The 19386-nt window shown below is 41.3% G+C and overlaps 1 protein-coding gene across 1 annotated transcript in view; it reads left to right on the top strand.

Moving 5' to 3' along the window:
* Positions 1–18995, top strand: part of NUDT14 (nudix hydrolase 14) — a 66779-nt gene extending 47784 nt beyond the window's left edge. Inside the window, exons 3-5 of the mRNA XM_060754466.2 lie at positions 6621–6685; positions 11062–11299; positions 17975–18995. Of these exons, the coding sequence (XP_060610449.2) occupies positions 6621–6685; positions 11062–11299; positions 17975–18215 (544 nt within the window). The 3' untranslated portion in view covers positions 18216–18995. The remainder of the gene's footprint in view (positions 1–6620; positions 6686–11061; positions 11300–17974) is intronic.
* Positions 18996–19386: the final 391 nt, after the last annotated feature.

Here is a 19386-nt window from a genome sequence, read left to right as displayed (position 1 = left end):
AGGAGGGAAAATGTCTCCTAGTAGATCAGGGGAGTATTGTAGATATAGTATATTTGGATTCAGTATGGCTTTTGATAATGTCCCTCATGATATTAATTCAAGCAAGGTGTTGAACTGTGGGCTATGGTTAGGTGGGTCTACAATTGGTTGACAGACTGAAGCCAGAGAGTACTCATCAGTGGTTCCTCTTCATCCTGGAAAGAAGTGACTAGATCCAATACAGCTTAAATCATTATACGTTACTTAGATGATGGAATCCAAGGCATACGTACTAAATTTCCAGATTACTCAAATTAGGATGGTAGCTAACTTTTGACCTTGATAGATTGGAGAGCTGGGCCAGAACCAACATACTGAATTTTTACAGGGATAAATGCAAGGTACTGCTCCATTATACCAAACCAAGGGCCAATGTATTCCTTGTGGAGAACCACAAGAAAATCAAGACTTGAGAAGGTTTGACATCCCTATTTGGGGGACCTATGAAGCAATGTAAGCTCTATGTCCTATCTGAGGCAGGACTTCATCCTGCAACCACTGTTGACTAAAACAGCCTATAATCTGTTTTCTTATCCTCAGTTTAAGAATATTCGAAGTGAACTATTTAGAATAGGTTCTTTCTTCAATAATCTGAAAAAGCCAATTTCACCATCCAAACGATTAAAACTCCTAAATTATTGTTCTTTAAAATTTAACATCACTCTAATTATTTCTTCATCACAACAGGGCACTCCTGACACGACCACACAAAAAAATCATTTAAGTATTTATATCCCTTTTATATCATAAGACCTCTGGGTAGACCTTTGAGGGTTTACTACATGAAATCACAGAACCCAAATCAACCAAGTTTTCTCTTCCCATGAATTTTTCTGTACCCTTGAAATGATTCATAGATCTCTCGGCATCCCATTGCACCTGAAACAAAACGTTTTGTTGACTGTATTCTCCAGGGAGGGGATAAGAACAACAACCAAAAACATTGTATGCATTTCTGGCATGTTTGCACATGAGACCTATTGTTTAGGACCTTTTGATGTCAATTACAGATTAAATTCTTGTATAGGCCTCATACATTCCAAGGAAAGTGTGCTCTTTTCCTGCTCTTGTGTTATGCTTTGACGTTCTGATAACATAATACTTTGGTCGGATATAATCTTTTGTGCATTATGTTTCCAAATATGTTCCTGCTACAATATAGGGAAAATATCAAGTGAGATCTTCTGGTTAAATAAATTTAACTCCTGTATGTGTGATGAAAACCCCTTCCTCGCTATCTGAACTGGAATTTATGCAGCATCAAATTGGTTATGTTATTTTCATGTAAAAATGTTATGGGACTGTGGGAGAAGCTGAAATGCTAAATTCCCCCATTCAAAATCTTTGTCTTATTTTTAATTTAGCCTTCTCTCCTTTCAAACTAGCCCTAAACAGGACCTGAGAGGGAAGGCAGACCAAACGAAATCGATCTTCAGCTCTAAGCCACGATAATTCAGTGAATTTCTTCCAATCTTCCTAGTCCCAATTATATTCAGACACAGCCTGTTATTACCCAGCCTTCTGTGCCAGTCTTCCTAAGTCTGTACCAAGAGGAAACAACTAGTGTGGAGACCCCACTTTCAAACTGAAGAAGACGCAAGACTTCCAGATAACATTTCCTAATAAGAGAGGTCTTGTAGATCTTATTTCTTGTGGTGGTCACCCATTACTCTTGCAGCAAAGTGGGCATTTTGATTTTATTGTGTGTGTGTGTGTGTGTGCCTGGCCTCCCAATTTGATAGGTCATACCTTTGGCCTTTTGGAGTATTCCTTGTGAACATCAAAAATCCCTCTTGAGATTTTGCTAGCGTTGAGTGGAAATACATGCATACCCCAGAATCAATCAATGTTTAAACCAGTTGGGGAACATGCTTCATATAAATCAGTAAAATGTAGTGGGCTGCTGCAAGATTTCTATGGAGTTTGTAGCACATCCATCTTTCTCTCTCCTCCATCATCTTTCACATCAAAAACCTCCAAGGAGTTTCAGAACTCCCTAGAGCTGGTTTTGGGGGCACATGGGATTGCAGTGGAGAAGGATTTTACTGAAGCCCACTGTGCCACCTGCTACAGTGTCTGTTCCTCCGTCATATATATATGTTCTGTTAAATACATTTTTTTCGTGTCAGGAGTGACTTGAGAAACTGCAAGTCACTTCTGGTGAGAGAGAATTGGCCATCTGCAATAATGTTGCCCACAGAATGCCTGTATGTTTCATGGTTTACTATCCTTGTGGGCTTCTTCTCTCATTTCCCCGCATGGGGAGCTGGAGCTGACAGAAGGAGCTCAACCCACTTTCCCGGATTCAAACCGCTGACCTATTGGTCAGTAGTCTTGCCAGCACATGGGTTTAACCCATTGCGCCACCTGGGGCTCCATATATACATAAACACAAACAATTATTTGTTTCTGATTTACAACAAGAACACCCCTTTGTAGTCCCTTTCATCATTCTTTTTTTTTAAAAAAAATATCACACTAATTAATTGTTAATATGAATAAATTGGATTTCTTTTGCTGTTTAATTTGGTAATTTTTTCCAACCTAATGTTCCAGTGTTCCCGGTTGTTTCAAGATGGCACAAAAAGAAGACAGTTGTAATGAAAACACAGTTTCATTCAAGTTTGATTTGATCTTGTTCCTTAACTTTGACAGCTTGGTTCTGATTGTTCCATCTGTTCTGTGCTTGTCTTTAAGTGAGAGAGTCTTAGGAAAGAAATAAGAACTCATTCTTCAATGAATTGACACTTCCTTTTGTTTTCAAATTATTCTCATTATCCCTCTTCAATGTTGTTGGAATATATATATATATATTTAATTTCATGAGTATTTTGAAGTCTGCTCTTAGTAAAGTATTCAACTAAGATGGTAATGACAAAGAAAAGTAACATTTTAAGAAGCTCTCGGGGTCCTCAGCCCCATCATGAGATTAGACAAATCACATTTCTGAATATTTTGAAGCCATGTGGATTTTGCCAATATTTCCAGTTCTTTCCCAAAAAAATAGTACAGTTACACTTGAAGAACATTCCTAAACCATACCCATAGTCATAAAGGTTTGTGATAATTTCTAACTCACAGATGCGGGACTAAAAACAAAATGATATTTGCACCAAAACAGAAAATGAATCAATGACTAAATCCCAAGTCCTAATTCGATGCTGGTTTTCAGCTGTAATCTGTGGAGATTTCTAAGTCTTTGTGATAGGGCAAAATATAAATCAAAGTTAACGTTAGATAATCAACAAGCTATCATGGAAATGAATAGACAAATGTGTTTGTCAGGAAGTTGGCATTCAAATTGGCTGAAAAACACAATGCAGGACAGAAATAATTTCCATGTTTCGCAGATTTCTGTATTCATCGAGGTCGCTTTATTGTATGTGTACCAAATTAGCAGAGCTTGGACAATCTTTTTTTTTTTTTTTTTTAGACAATAACTGCAACCCCCTACCCTTTTCCTCCATCCAACATGACTCTTAGCTATGCTGGTTCGGGGTGTCTGGGAGGTTTGCTTGAAGAACAAAGGTGTTCCAAGCTTTCTAGTTTCACATTTTTGTATGTTATGGAAACAATGAATGCATGCCAGAATTTCCAGATATAGGACAAAATGGGGATTCTTCCTGATTTTGTGTGAAGAAGCTGCTTAGACTAATTCTTACTTATTTGCCACACTTGTACTCCACCATTCTCACCCCGAAGGGGACTCAGGGCGGCCTCACAAAGGCAAAATTCAGTGCCATATTTACATATACATATTTGTAAACAAACAACTGCATTGAAATCAACCCAATTAAAACACAAACATTAAAACATCAGTTAAAATCACAAAATCCTAATCATGTTCCAGGGCCAATCCGAGTCATCATTCCGTTATGTGTACTCACTTACTGTACTGCATACTGACCAAAAGCTTGTTTCCACAGCCATAGCTTTAGTTTTTACCGAAGGTAGGAGGGAGGGGGCTGATCTAATTTCACTAGGGAAGGAGTTCCATAGATGAGGGGCTACCACTAAGAAGGCCCTGTCTCTCATCCCCACCAGTTGCACTTGCGAGAGGGGTGGGACCGAGAGCAGGGCCTCCCCCAATGATCTTAACCTCCGAGGTGGAACATAGAGGGAGATACATTTGGACAGGTAAAGTGGGCCAGAATCATTTAGGGCTTTATAGGCTAAAGCCAGCACTTTGAATTGTGTTCGGTAGCATGCTGGCATCCAGTGGAACTGGCGCATCAAGGGGGTTCTTGAAACCAATAACTTTATTAAGCTATGCGATAGTGCCTCCACTACATAAAAATCTAGTTGTGGGGAATGGAGCAAGATTGGTTGCATAATATCCAAAGTTCTGTCCGCTACTAAAGCAGAACAGCCAGAGGGCTGCCCCTTTTTCCAGCATCTGCTGCCTGAGGCTATCACCTGGCTCAGTTTAATGTCAGAGGTGATCCTGACCATTTCTTGGTATATGGTGGACTTCATCACCTCCAGGCTATAAAGTATTATTCTTTGTTTAGCTCTTTCTTGTTGGAGTCTGGTAAAGTGGACTGCAAAGGTTTACATGAAACAAAACTCAAGGTGCCACAAGAAATTTTATTCTTATAAGAATAGTTGGACTGCGAGAAGATCCAACCAGTCCATCCTCCAGGAAATAAAGCCCGACTGCTCATTGGAGGGAAGGATACTAGAGACAAAGTTGAAGTACTTTGGCCACATTATGAGGAGACAGCAAAGCCTAGAGAAGACAACTATGCTGGGGAAAGTGGAAGGCAAAAGGAAGAGGGGCCGACCAAGGGCAAGATGGATGGATGGCATCCTTGAAGTGACTGGACTGACCTTGAAGCAGCTGGGGGTGGTGACAGCCGACAGGGAGCTCTGGCGTGGGCTGGTCCATGAGGTCACGAAGAGTCGGAGACGACTGAACGAATGAACAACATCAACAAGAATAGTTTAAGGATTAAGGATAATTTCAAATGATTGATATTCCAGAGTATTTGCCATTTCTCCTAAAAGTGGTAATAATTTGAATTTGTTCAAAATGCTAAATAGAAATTTCAAACAACCTGGCTATGTTCCACACCTTGTACATTAATTAGAAAATTCTTTATACAAACATGAATCCTTATATAGCCAAAACAGCATCATCCACACACAAGATCAAAGTATTAGCAAACTTTAGGAAACCCACAGAGTTGTAGAAGTACAGAATTTTGAGGAGAGATATCCCTGGAATAGGTAAGGGAAGAGTTGGTGATCATGAAATGTGGACTCCATGGAATACAGCATCCTGAATGAGGGCATGAGCTGAGCAGGAATACTTTACTGGGCTCTCCCCACTTTTGATTATTCCACTTACCACGTGAATTGGCCCCAAACAGTGATAATTAACCTTAACTTCAACACAACATTCAAGTGTGTGATACATACTTTAAGACTCAGGGCGCTTCCAGACAGTACCTATAATTCGGGGTTAAAAAGAGGAGTGGCCAGATGACGTTTGTGCTAAATGCGCACTCAATTGCAGCAACGGAGGGAAAACCCGATTCAAAAAGGTCCTCTTTTACCCTGCTTCTGGGTGAGAAAAGCAGATTTTCCCATGACTGTGTGGCTCTGCTATCATGTAAAGTTCAGAATTTCCCTCTTTGCCTCTAGGGCAGTGTGTCCCAACCTTTGGCCCACCAGGTGTTTGGGACTGCAACGCCCACAGTTCCTAACAGCTGCTAAGCTAGCTAAGATTCCTGGAAGTTGAAGTCCCAAACACTTGGAGGACCTAAGGTTGGGAAACACTGCTCTAGGGAGACTGCTTCCCGCCCATGCCAGTTTTAAAAAGCCCTGATCAGCTGTTCGGACTCTCTCGGAGACACAGCTGATTTCCAGCTGGTTTCAAGAGAGAAGTGGAGAGCCCTTAGAGGTCCCTGAAAGTGTTTATTTTAAACTTTATAATATTAAATAGATCATGAATAGGCAATTGGGGAAAGAAGGAAATCCGGCGGCATGAAAAAAAATCCTTCCATTATGTGCTAATGCGTATATGTGCACATAGGAATCTCTCCATATTTGTATTAGGATATATGCATGTGTGCATATAAGCATGAGTGCATAATTGAGTGATTTTTTAAAAAAACTTCCGGCGTATGTTGCCCCATCCACCCTCCATTTTATCCCAAGACACAGAAAGGCCCGAACTGCAGGTCTGTGTGGGGACTTGCTCTGAGGTCCCGGGTTTGCTTATCCAGCATATTAATCCTGCATTTTGGCACTGTCTAAAAGTGCCCTTGGTTGCACAAACAGACATTTTGGGCTGAAGAGAGGGGCATTAATAGCAATGGAGCAGGTATCATATAAATGCCAGTGGCTTCATGAACTCCAGAACCAGCCAGACTTATACATCTGTCAGTGCCAGCTTCTTCATTTGCTCAAACTGTAATTTAATAATTATATCCTTAGCTAATGTGCTTGTGGCTAACTCATCCTGCCTTTTAAGGCTTAGCCCTACCATCATTAAAACCTTCCCAGTGTGGCAAGTTGCTCTCTAACAAGTCCATTGATCTGGTTTTCTGTTTTGTTTTTGTCTCCTCCTTCCCTAGTGTGTCCATTTTGATCTTTAATACTTCTCGGCAATGCTTTGTTCTGGTGAAGCAGTTCCGTCCAGGTAATCCTATTCCTTTGTTTTACTTAACCTTTTTTCCCTTGTCAGCCAAGGAAGTTGCATTCAGCCTTGTTCAATTGCTACAGCTCATCTGCCTGTTTGGGAGTTTCCATCCTGAGTTCAGTCAACATCTCCAGCAGCTTTTGCCCTTTCCGTTCAGAAAGAGAGAATCTGTGTCATATTCTTCTCTGCCACCTAGAAAAGGTTGGAAAGGTTACCTTTAGGCAACCACTCCCCGAATCTTCTGGTCAACATGACAGTTGTTGATGTTGTCATCCAATGTGGTGTAAATACTTGAGGCTAGGACTCTGGAAGACAGGAGCTCAAAGACCCATTCAACCATGAGTATTTCCATAGTTGTCCAAGGAAAATTCCCCCCTCCCCCGCCCAAACCACCATACACACACATCCACACTGCATGGAAGAGCTATCCATAAGTGCATAGTATGTCTATACACACACACACACACACACACACATATACATACATACATACATACATACATAAATATACATACTTCTTCTTAGGCAATTCTTCGTAGCCCGAGGATCCCAGGTTTTCTGTTTATCCCAGATTATCTGTCAGTGTGGACTTATATAATCCAGTTTAAAGCAGAAAGCCTGGGATCAGGTTCTGGAATATAGGGCCTGTCTGGAAGGGCCCTCAATCACGGAAGCCACAGCCATGAGTCTGCAAAACCTGAGTGTGTTGAAGACCTCTCATTCTTGGGGTTTCTATAAGTTGAAGTCAACTTGACAACTTAGTTGCTGTGAGTTTTCAGGGCTGTATGGCCATGTTCCAGGAGCCTTCGCTCCTTATGTTTCACTCACATCTATGCCAGGCATCCTCAGAGGTTGTGAGGTTTGAGAATGCCTTCCATAGATTTGAGTGAAATGTCAAAAGAGAATGGTTCTGGAATATGCCCATACAGCCCTGAAAACTCACAGCAACCCAGTGATTCCGGCCATGAAAGCCTTAGACAACACAATAACAGTTTAGCAGGTGATTTTTTTTCTCCTGCTATTTTACTTTGTACATGTCCAGCAACTATTAAAAGAACAAAAGCAGGACTAATAATAAAGATAGCATCACTATAAAGAAGACTGCCAGTAATAATGCTCTGTCTTTTAACAGCCTGCCCAACAACATAGAAACCAAATCAATAGTACAGATAGAATCCATTCCTTCGTGTTTTCTTTGATGTTATTATTTGGCTTTTAGCGTGTTCTTTAGGAACAAATTACCACAACAGCTGTTTCTAGATTAATGTAAAAAGTCTGTAGCAAATTCCACCCAGCAATCTGTGCAGGAGGGGAGTATATGTTCAAAGAGGGTGTCGGCGTTCAAACAAACATGCGTGCTTTCCATAACTGCCAAAACAGCAGCTGAATTGACAGGTTGGAAAACTCATAATTAAGCACATGGTACATCATGTGCAGCCCAACGTCCCAGCAAGTATCAGCGAATACTGTGAAATACACATGTTGGCTGACAAAAGGAAGGTTGCACTGAGACAAGAAGTTGCTTCCAAAAAAGATGTAACGCTGGAGGCGGGGGAAAAAAATCAAACTTTGTAAAACTCCTCTGTTTTGCTAAACAACCTTAATCGATCCCTCCTTTTCTAAAATATGCAGTACATTAGGTACTTCTTTCCATTTTAAGTGCAGCTATTACATTGGATGTGCTCAATTATAAGAAATTCAGATGTGCTTACCGCATTAAGTGGCTTCAGATTATTTATACACATGCCTTTAAGATTCTTTATAAAATCTTTTGCAATGTAAAAGCAAAGTGCTGGGTGTTATTAAAGTGTATTTACTTAATGGTTCTACTGTTAAAGTCTGAAGTGGTATTGGCAAAAAGGGTAATAAATGGCTTAGGTAAAGTAAAGGTAAAGGTTTCCCCTGACGTTAAGTCTGGTCCTGTCCAACTCTGGGGTGGTGGTGCTCATCTCCATTTCTAAGCCGAAGAGCCGGCATTGTCCATAAACACCTCCAAGGTCATGTGGCTGGCATGACTGCATGGAGTGCCATTACTTTCCTGCAGAAGCAGTACCTATTGATCTACTCACACTTGCATGTTTTCAAACTGCTAGGTTGGCAGAAGCTAACAGCAGGAGCTTACCCAGCTTCCTGTATTCGTACCATCAACCTTTCAGTCATCAAGTTCAACAGCTTATTCTAGGGTTATTAAATTATTTATTCTAGGGTTATTATAGTTTCATCTTTTTCCAAACATTCTCTTTATTTTTTAAAAAAATAGACTTGTAAATCTTTCATTATTAGTTGATCTAATTTACAGGTATGATCTTTAATTGTTTTAAGAGCATCAGGCAAACGATTAAGCTGTGAGCCCAGGTCATTTTAACTGGTGAAGAAAAAGTAGCAGTGTTATAAAAAATCTAGCAAGTCCAAGGTGTCTTTCACACTACACAGTTGTAGTACTTTTGAGTATTTTTACCCTGTCCTATCAGATCTTGGAATTTCTAATTTCATTGATTTGTCAAAAGTAAGTCATGCCAGACTAATCTGATCTCTTTTTTCAATAGAGTTACAATCTGGGTAAACACAGGGAATGCCAAGGATGTAGCGTACCTGGATTATTTATTTATTTATTTATTTACCCCATTTCTATGCCGCCTTTCTCAGGATTTCAGTAAGGCCTTCCTTCAACAAGGTCCCCCATGACCTTCTGACAAACAGACTAGTCCAATGTGGGCTAGACAAAACTACGGTTAGGTGGATCTCTAATTGATTAAGTGAACGAACCCAGAGGGTGATTCTCAGCAATGCTTCCTCTTCATCCTGGAAAGAAGTTACGAGTGGAGTGCCATCAGCAGGGTTCTGTCTTGGGCCCGGTCCTGTTCAACATCTTTATTACTGGCTTAGATTAAGAATTAGAAGGCATGATCATCAAGTTTGCAGATGACACCAAATTGGGAGGGATAGCCAGTACTCCGGAAGATAGGAGCAGAATTCAGAAAACTTTTAACAGGTTAGAGAGATGGGCCAAAACTAAAATAATGAAGTTCAACAGGGACCAATGCAAGAGACTCCACTTAGGCAGGAAAAATGAAATGCAAAGATACAGAATGGGGGACACCTGGCTCAAGAGCAGTACATGTGAAAAAGATCTTGGAGTCATCATGGACAGGAAGGTGAATATGAGCCAACAATGTCATGCAGCAGCTTAAAAAGCCAATGGGATTTTGGCCTCCTGCATAAATAGGAGGAAAGTCATGCTATCCCTCTATTCACACCTGGAATCATACTGTGTCCAATTCTGGGCACGGCAATTGAAGGGAAATGTTGACTCTAAGCTGGAATGTATCCAGAGGAGGGCAAGTCAGATGATCAAGGTTCTGGAGAACAAGTCCTATGAGGAGTGGCTTAAAGAGCTGGGCATGTTAGCCTGTAGAAGAGAAGGCTGAGAAGAGACATAATGAGGGCCATGTATAAATACGTGAGGGGAAGTCATTGGGAGGAGGGAGCAAGCTTGTTTTCTGCTGCCCTGGAGACTAGGACGCAATGGAACAATGGCTTCCAACTACAGGAAAGGAGATTCCACCTGAACATTAGGAAGCACCTCCTAATGGTGAGAGTTGTTCAGCAGTGGAACTCTCTGCCCCGGAGTGTGGTGGAGGCTCCTTCTTTGGGGGCTTTTAAACAGAGGCTGGATGGCCATCTGTCGAAGGTGCTTTTAATGTGATTTTCCTGCTTCTTGGCATGGGGTTGAACTGGATGACCCACAAGTTCTCTTCCAACTCTTATGATTATATGGGGCTTTTAAAATTATGCCAGACAATTCTGGTTCCCCACTCAGTTATAAATCTCAGGATTATAAATGACGTAGCCATGGAAGTTGAAGTAGTATTAAAGTGCTATCATGTGTGTAATGTGAAAGTCCCCTAATGAAATATCTTGAGATCCAAAAAGGGTTTCCGTTTTTTTCTCTCACGTCAGAATATATATGTATACATGCTACTTTTTTTAGTAAAGAACAGTGTGCTTACCTGAATAGGTATTGTGTTGCTGATGTGTTAGGACCAGCCAACCAACCATTAGACAAAATGAAGTGACTATCTCAGGCGGCAGATTTTCTCGTTAAAGAGAAAGTCAATTTCTGTGTATTCATTGCTTCATTCATATTTTACTTGCCAGGGAGAGGGAATCATGGGCTTTCCTATATTACATACAAAAATAACTTGGCTGATTTTGTGTGAGTAGGTGGGGCCACCATTTGTTTCTCTTCCTCTGGCAGTCTTGAGTTGGTCCTTGTGGAGGTTTCACTTGCTCTGTCTGTCCTTAAAATATGAGCTAAGGGACTGTGCGTGTTCTAGATGACAAGACACTGAGTTTTTCTTTCTCATGTTTGTCAGCTGTCTACATGTGTGAGATGGAGCGGAAGTGTCCTCAACAATTTGAGAGTAAAAGTCAAGAGAGCTGGCGCCTCCTTTCAGATTGCTTGCCTGCCTCAGAAGGAATAACCTATGAACTCTGTGCCGGTATCGTAGACAAGCCAGAGCTGTCTTTGGAAGAACTTGCTTGCAAAGAAGTTATGGAAGAATGTGGCTATGAGGTCTCTGTCGCCAACTTGAAGAGGATTACTTCATACAGGTAAGAAGGTAATGGGTGTGAGCTTTCTGAAGATATAAACAACCATTGGCAGCTGGTGCTTTCCAAAGAATGGGCAGTGAATCTACTCTGGATCTTAATCTAAATTTATAAGAAGCTATCCAAGCTGTTGAATCATCTGCTCCAATGGATATGATGCAAATATACATATCATAGCCTACCAAATATTTTGAAATGGCAGCCATCTTGGTGGAGTGGTTTGAACGCTGAACTCGGTGGAGGTGATCCTGCAGGTAACCTGGACCCAAACCATGTGTGGCTTTAAAGGTCAAAGCCAACACTTTGTACTTTGCTCGAAAACTCAATTGCAGCCAGTGGAGTGACTTTAATAAAGATATGCTCACTCCTAGCACTCTTATGCTCCTGTAGTAATCTGGCTGCCGTGTTTTGAACTAATTGGAGTGTCCAAACTTGGTACAGAGGTGACCCAATGCACAGTTTATTGCAGAAGTCCAACCATGAGGTTACCAGCATGTGCACTACCATCTTTAGGCCTTCAAATTCTAAATGGAACTAAATTTTGAAAAATACGAGGGTTATCTGGAAAGTAAGGTTACAAGTTTTTTAAAAAAACAAAAATGAATATATTTTAATAGAACTTACATGGATTGTAGCATAGGTATTACATTATTTTTCCACATAATCACCATTCAGTTCAATAGATCTTGTCATCTGTGGGGCGAGTTTTTGATGCCTGTGTCATAGAAGTTTCCCTTCGCCTTTTTCAGCCAGTTCGTCACTTCGATTTTCACCTCGTCGTTATCGGACAAGTGTTTTCCACCTAGGTGTTCCTTCAATTTAGTGAATAGATTATAGTCTCTGGGTGCGAGATCGAGGCTGTGAGAGGGGTCGCTTTAAACATCCCAACCATACAAAGTCAACAATTCTTGTGTTGCATAAACGATGTGCAGATGTGCATTGTCATGAAGGAGACAGATTCCCGCTGTCAGCATCCCATGACGTTGTTTTGGATGGCTCTCCGAAGTTTCTTCATGGTCTCACAATATATCCCGTATTCATTTTGTTACATGTGTCTTGACATTACGTCCTCATCATAAACTGAAATGATTTCGCGATGAACCACGGCAGTGTTCATACGCTTAGCATTTAGGTAGCATATTACAGTGTGATGGCCGAAAGCGAGGAGGAGCTGAGGAGCCTTCTAATCAAGGTGAAAGAAGAAAGCGCAAAAGCCGGGTTGCAGCTGAACGTCAAAAAAACCAAGATTATGGCAACAAGAATGATTGACAACTGGAAAATAGAGGGAGAAAATGTGGAGGCCGTGACAGACTTTGTATTTCTAGGTGCAAAGATTACTGCAGATGCAGACTGTGGCCAGGAAATCAGAAGACGCTTACTTCTTGGGAGGAGAGCAATGTCCAGTCTCGATAAAATAGTAAAGAGTAGAGACATCAGACTGGCAACAAAGATCCGCCTAGTCCAAGCCATGGTATTCCCTGTAGTAACCTACGGATGTGAGAGCTGGACCATAGGGAAGGCTGAGCGAAGGAAGATCGATGCTTTTGAGCTGTGGTGCTGGAGGAAAGTGCTGAGAGTGCCTTGGACTGCGAGAAGATCCAACCAGTCCATCCTCCAGGAAATAAAGCCCGGCTGCTCACTGGAAGGAAGGATACTACAGACAAAGTTGAAGTACTTTGGCCACATCATGAGGAGACAGGAAAGCCTAGAGAAGACAATTATGCTGGGGAAAGTGGAAGGCAAAAGGAAGAGGGGCCGACCTAGGGCAAGATGGATGGATGGCATCCTTGAAGTGACTGGACTGACCTTGAAGGAGCTGGGGGTGGTGACGGCCGACAGGGAGCTCTGGCGTGGGCTGGTCCACGAGGTCACGAAGAGTCGGAGACGACTGAACGAATGAACAACATTACAGTGTGAACTTCGCACTTGGAGAGAAATTGAATGAGGATGCTCATCTCTAACCTTCACCACAATGCCAGTCAATGAGCTACTGACAACTGGCACTGCTCGTTTGCTTCCGCTGGCTTTCCACTACATAGCAGTGACCAACTTCCCCTGCGAAAATTCCCTGCAAGAGCTACGTGCCTTGTAACCTTACTTTCCAGATTTTTTTTTGTCTTGTCAGGAGCGACCTGAGAAACTGCAGGTCGTTTCTGGTGTGAGAGAATTGGCCGTCTGCAAGGACGTTGCCCAGGGGACGCCCGGATGATTTTTATGTTTTATCATCCTTGTGGGAGGCTTCTCTCATGTCCCTGCATGAGGAGCTGGAGCTGATAGAAGGGAGCTTATCCACCTCTCCCCGGATTCGAACCTGCGACCTGTCGGTCTTCAGTCCTGCTGGCACAGAGGTTTAACCCACTGCGCCAACGGGGGCTCCAGATAACCCTCATATTATAATTTGAAACATACACTTACAAGATTTAAATAACAACTAAAAACAATGCAGCACCCTCTTGCAAGCTTGCTCCTTTAAAGTCTTCAGTTGTAAAACCCCGTCTTATTAAATAAGTCTTTACCTTCTAAGAAAAGAACAGCAAGGAGAGGTGCATTTTAGTCTCCCAAGGGAAGTGCTATAAAATTAGGAGACAACACCCAGAAGGCCCTGTTTCATCTTCCCGCTAACTGAACCTTTGAAGATGATTGCAAGAATGAAATATTCAACAATTAACAGTTGTCCAGTTCCATGTAAACATACAGCTGAATTGCTAAGATCTTACAAAGCTGTTTGGAAGAAGGTTCTAGAGTGCCAAAAGCAATGAATTACGCAGGTACACAACAGGCAAACTTTTGTAAATCCCAATATTGGTTCAAGAGTTAAGAGACTGTTTTCTATCACTTTTGATGTTTCTGTATTGTGATATAAAAACCAATATGTGTATTTGGATATACATTTTGTTATAATTGTATTATGAGACTATTATACTAAGGATTTGATTTTGCTTTGTTTTGGGTTTTTTTGTTGTTGTTTTTCTAAAATGTAAATTGAATCAGATCTGAGAAGAAAAGTGTGTGTGTGTGTGTGTGTGGAGGGGGAGTATGTCTAGTATTTGGAATTAAGCAAATGTCAAGAATTAAATAATCTAAAATGAAAATGTGCTCCTAGCCTTCTGCCTCCCCAGATTGTAGCCTTGTGAAAAAAGCATCTGTTCTCAGACTTGGAAATGCATGTTGAAATGCCTGAAGAAGTAGCAACTCTAAAAGAAGGAAAACTTTGCTTTGCTTTTGCCTCTTGACGACTCTATTGAAGCGGACACTGAGATGTATTTTCTTTTTTTAAGAAAAGAAAAAGAAAGCTCAGAATTAAATCCAAACCCACAGCTGTCAATCCTGGCAAATGTCCCTTCCTGCTGGATTAATGAGCTTTGGCGAAGGGGAGGGGAGTGGAAGAGCGGGGGTGCCTCTTGCTACTCCCTGGAGCCAGATTAGAGGAAGGGGCTTGCAAGATGAAAAGGTGCTTTCTTCCCCATGAAAGAAAGGCACACTTCCGTGGGAATAACACTCCCTGTGCTCAGCAGAGCTGGCTGCCAGGCAAACACAAGATCAGGCCAGAATTTGTCTCTAGCATTTTGATCATCTATTTGTCAATGTGCCATTTGTACATCGATGCTGAAAGAACATGTGGTGCTATTTTAATCCTATATAAACTTATGTATAAATTGACTTCATGTATAAATTGGAGGCAGGTTTGGGGCCCAAAATGTCAGATTTTGATATGACCCATGGAGACATCAGGGTATAAAGGTAAAAAGAGCCCCCAGTGGTGCAGCAGGTTAAACTGCTGAGCTGCTGATATTGCCGACCAAAAGGTAGGTGGTTCAAATCCGGGGAGTGGGATGGGCCTCCGCTGTTAGCCCCAACTTCTGCAAACCTAGCAGTTTGAAAACATGCAACTGTGAGTAGATCAGTAGGTACTGCTTCTGCAGGAAGGTAACGGCAGTCCATGCAGTCATGCTGGCCACATGACCTTGGAGGTGTCTACGGACAACGCCGGCTCTTCGGCTTAGAAATGGAGGTGAGCACCACCTGCCAGAGTCACACATGAATAACTTAATGTCAAGGGAAACCTATAAAGGTGAAAGTTCCACATCCTTTTTTGATAATAATAATTTTATTTCTTGGAATGACCAAAAATTCAAATATTGCCAGCTTTCAGAATTAATAGTCTGAGATTATACAGCTTCAAAAAGGAGGACAATATGCTTAATGTCCATTGAGCACATGCTGTTTTGACCCTTCATGATGTCTCTGTTGTCTTCTCCGTTCCATCATCTTTGCAGAGTGGCAACATTTATAGGTATAAGGCAGGGATTACCAAATGCCTATCCTTGGCCTGAAGGAGGGAACATAGATCTAAAGATGGTCTATGTTATATTATGAATGTCTTGGACTGCTGGGAGTAACCCACCAGTGTGGCTGCATTCACATCACCATCATTTAAGATGTAATGATTGTTGATTAGTGATTGGTTAAAAAAAATAAAGGAAAAAATGGGAGAAAACAGAAAAAGGAAAAAGGAAACAATAAGAAGGGAAGGAAAATATATAGGATCTGAGCATTTCCCAGATCCTATATATTTTATATTTATGTGTGCATATCTATAAATATAAGTTGACCATATTTCCAGAAGCATATTTTATTGAAACAGAGATGAAAAAATACAGCTTTCTGTGCATGTGGTTGAGCAACAAAAAGCAACTAAACTTCTTGAGCAACAAAAAGCAACTAAACAAAAAGCATCTAAACTAGTTCAAATGGATTATAAGCTCCAGAGTTGGTTCACCACTTCTGCGGCAGCAGGTCCACCAGTTGCTAACGAAAATATAAACTGGAGTAGCCATTGCTTATGTGATGTGTCTCCCTTTGATGGTTTCCTGTGTGGCAGAAAGAATAGAGTGGGCATGCCCACTGGAGCAGTGCTTAGGAGTACATCATACCCCTCAATGTTTCACAGATGTAAACATTGATTTGGCTAAGCAACATCAGGACCTGGTCAACATGGATGGAAAGGGCTATTACTGAGAATAAACAGGAAAAGCTCTGAGATGGTGCAGCTCTTTGCTTTTGCCTGAGCCAACTGGGAAAGGCAGGATCTCACTCGTAGTACTTTCCTTCTGCTGAATTAATTGAATGACCGCTACTACTTGCAGTTGGAAGCAATTGAAGAAGCTGAGGACAAAGGGATAACCCTTTGTCTCCAGTTTCTTCAATTGCTTCACAACTGGGAGGAGGAAAAGTTTGGTGTTTTTTTCCGTGTCAGGAGCGATTTGAGAAACTGCAAGTCGCTTCTGATGTGAGAAAATCGGCCATCTGCAAGAACGTTGCCCAGGGACGCCTGGATGTTTTGATGTTTTACCATCCTTGTTGGAGGCTTCTCTCATGTCCGCACTTGGGGAGCTGGAACTGACAGTGGGAGCTCATCTGTACTCTCCCTGGATTCGAACCTCCAACCTGTTGGTCTTCAGTTCTGCTGGCACAAGGGTTTAACTCATTGTGCCACCGGGGTCCTAGGAGGAAAGTGAATCTGGTACAATGGAAAAGCATCAGAAAAGGTGGGATGGCAGAGAATTAAGGCTGGAACAGTTGAAAGCATTGGCATAGATGAATGTTTGTTTGTTTTTCGGGGAGGGGAGCTGCTACAGTAGGCTAAAACTAATCTCCCTAAACCATGCCAATAATGCCAACTTCCCGCAAATTGTGGACACGTTTCCAAAGCATATGAAATTGTATACCAAGACCTCACTCCATATTTAATTTTATCAATAGGCTGGCTTTGATGTTTGCCAATATATAGTGCTAATGTGGCATCGCGTTGTACTCTACGTGGTAATCTATGTACAAATGCCATTTTAACCTCAGCGCATTGTTGTTAATGGCTGGAGTACAATGAAATGCTTTATAATTAGTCAGATCACCTGCTGGTACACCTGTCTGCAGATACTATAATATGAAATAATTTTGTCTCAATTGCTCCATCTGTGTGTGTATATGTTTGTTTCAGTCACCTGCTACATACAATCTCAAAACAGTTTAAAACTCCAAAGAAAATACCTTGGGAAATTACCTTAATTGTTAATCAGTTGACCCATTATGGAAATACATGGATTTGGAATGCAGATCAAAGAATGGCATGATCCTGGATTTGCTGATAAGCATCGTATCAGCCCCTCTTTCATTCACTCCTTTCCTTTCCCCCTTGAAGTAAAATATTTAGATATAAATAAACCGAATACCCTTTCACCTAAATTATGGTTCATTTTGTTACGTAATAAATTTTATGCTTTCAGGGAAGCTTTAAACTTTTGAAGTACAGGGAAAGGAATAAATATATCTTATTATGTGAATAACAAAGCTCCTTGTTTTCAAACCTTTGATCAATTTGGTCGCCCCTCTCAGGACACAATTTAGATTGTCAATATCCTTCTTGAATTGTGGTGCCCAGAACTGAACACAGTGTTATTCCAGGTGACCAAAGCAGAATACAGTGGGACTTTGACTTCCCTCTGTCTAGACATTATACCTATTGATGCAGCCACGAATCACTTTTTTTATTTGCTGCTGCTGCTGCATCACAATGTTGACTCATGTTCAGTCTGTAGTCTACTAAGTTTGATGAGGACATGAAATAAACCTAAGTCTAAAGTCTATCTATTCATGTTTGTTTGTTTTGTGTGCCTAAAGATCTGGAGTTGGTGTGACGGGATCTAAGCAGATATTATATTATGCCGAAGTAACTGACGAGATGAAAGCCAGCGAAGGAGGTGGTCAGCCGGAAGAAGGCGAGCTGATTGAAGTTGTGGAAATACCTCTTCAGGACTCCATGAATTTTGCATTTGATGAAACCTTCCCTAAAACAATGGGCGTCATCTTCAGCTTCATGTGGTTCCAGACCAACATCGCCCCGAAGTTGCTAAAAAAATAAGCGCTGAATTTTGTTGGGAGCATGGGAAATAAAATTAGAAATAGGGGGTGGGGAAAATAATCAAATATTTAAGAAACTCGATTCATGTAAGTGAGACGCCTCCTTTAGAAGAGTTTCACAAAGAAAGGAATGGCAATTAGAAACTTGAAACCATTTGGAAAGGGATTCAGACAAAGTTGTTGCCATCATTTGTTGCCACTGGTGTCAGCCCAGCGCACATGCATATTATATAGGCAGCAAGTTTTGACAGCACTTTTTTTATCAGTGACTGGTGAAAGCACACAGCTTCACACATGTTGGAATAGACCTTAGTTTGATATAACCAAACCTGGTTACAGAGGTGAACGCACAGTTTCAACTCCATCTTTGTGAAGCTGTGGCCATTGGGTCCATAAGCATGTCAACTTGCATGGCACACTTCCCCAGAAGGAGGTCTCCTCCCTACATGCCTGTGAGGGGAAGTGTCCCACAGCATGAGTGGGAGCTTGGGAATCCTATAACATGGCCCCTCAGACTGCTTTCTCAAGGCTTCATGTGGGGTTAACTGCATAACTATGTGGCAGTTTGAGAAGTCTGCCACCACTGCTAAAAGTGGTCCTTCAGCCATTCAAATAAAATAAAATAAATGGAATTTTTAAACCAACTAATTTCCATGTAAATATCCTATATGTTGCACTAGGGCTCTAGAGCCTCTTTCCACCACAAACTACGCACTGTCCAGTTGATCCAATGTAAGAGTTTATTAAAAGCAGAGTATAATAAAAGCTGACTGCATGAAAAGTAAGCAAATATAAATAAGGGAATCAAAGTCCAAGAGGTTATTTCCATAAAAGCCAAAAGTCCAAAAATCAATACAAAGAAAGTCTCTAAAACAATTCCACTGAAATATTCCAAGACAAGGTACATGAATCTCAAGGCAGGCAAAACTATGCCTCAAGACCAGAACACGGGAACAGCTTGAAAACTTGAATACATTAATTACAAGGTACATGGAACCAAGAGCTCTTCATCTGTATGCAGCGTTCCTCTCACAAGGATTATACCAGCATGAATCACCTTTAAAAAGCCAGAATCCTTCCCATGAGATCATATATCTTGCACCTGCCTCCCCGTTCCTTATCTCTAAATCGCTTGGAGAAGCAAGTCTGTCTTAATTGCAGGCCATTTTCTC

This window comes from Anolis sagrei, chromosome 1 (assembly GCF_037176765.1).
Source record: "Anolis sagrei isolate rAnoSag1 chromosome 1, rAnoSag1.mat, whole genome shotgun sequence".
In the NCBI taxonomy this organism is placed as follows: domain Eukaryota; kingdom Metazoa; phylum Chordata; class Lepidosauria; order Squamata; family Dactyloidae; genus Anolis; species Anolis sagrei.
This window is presented reverse-complemented; position numbering and strand designations above follow the sequence as displayed.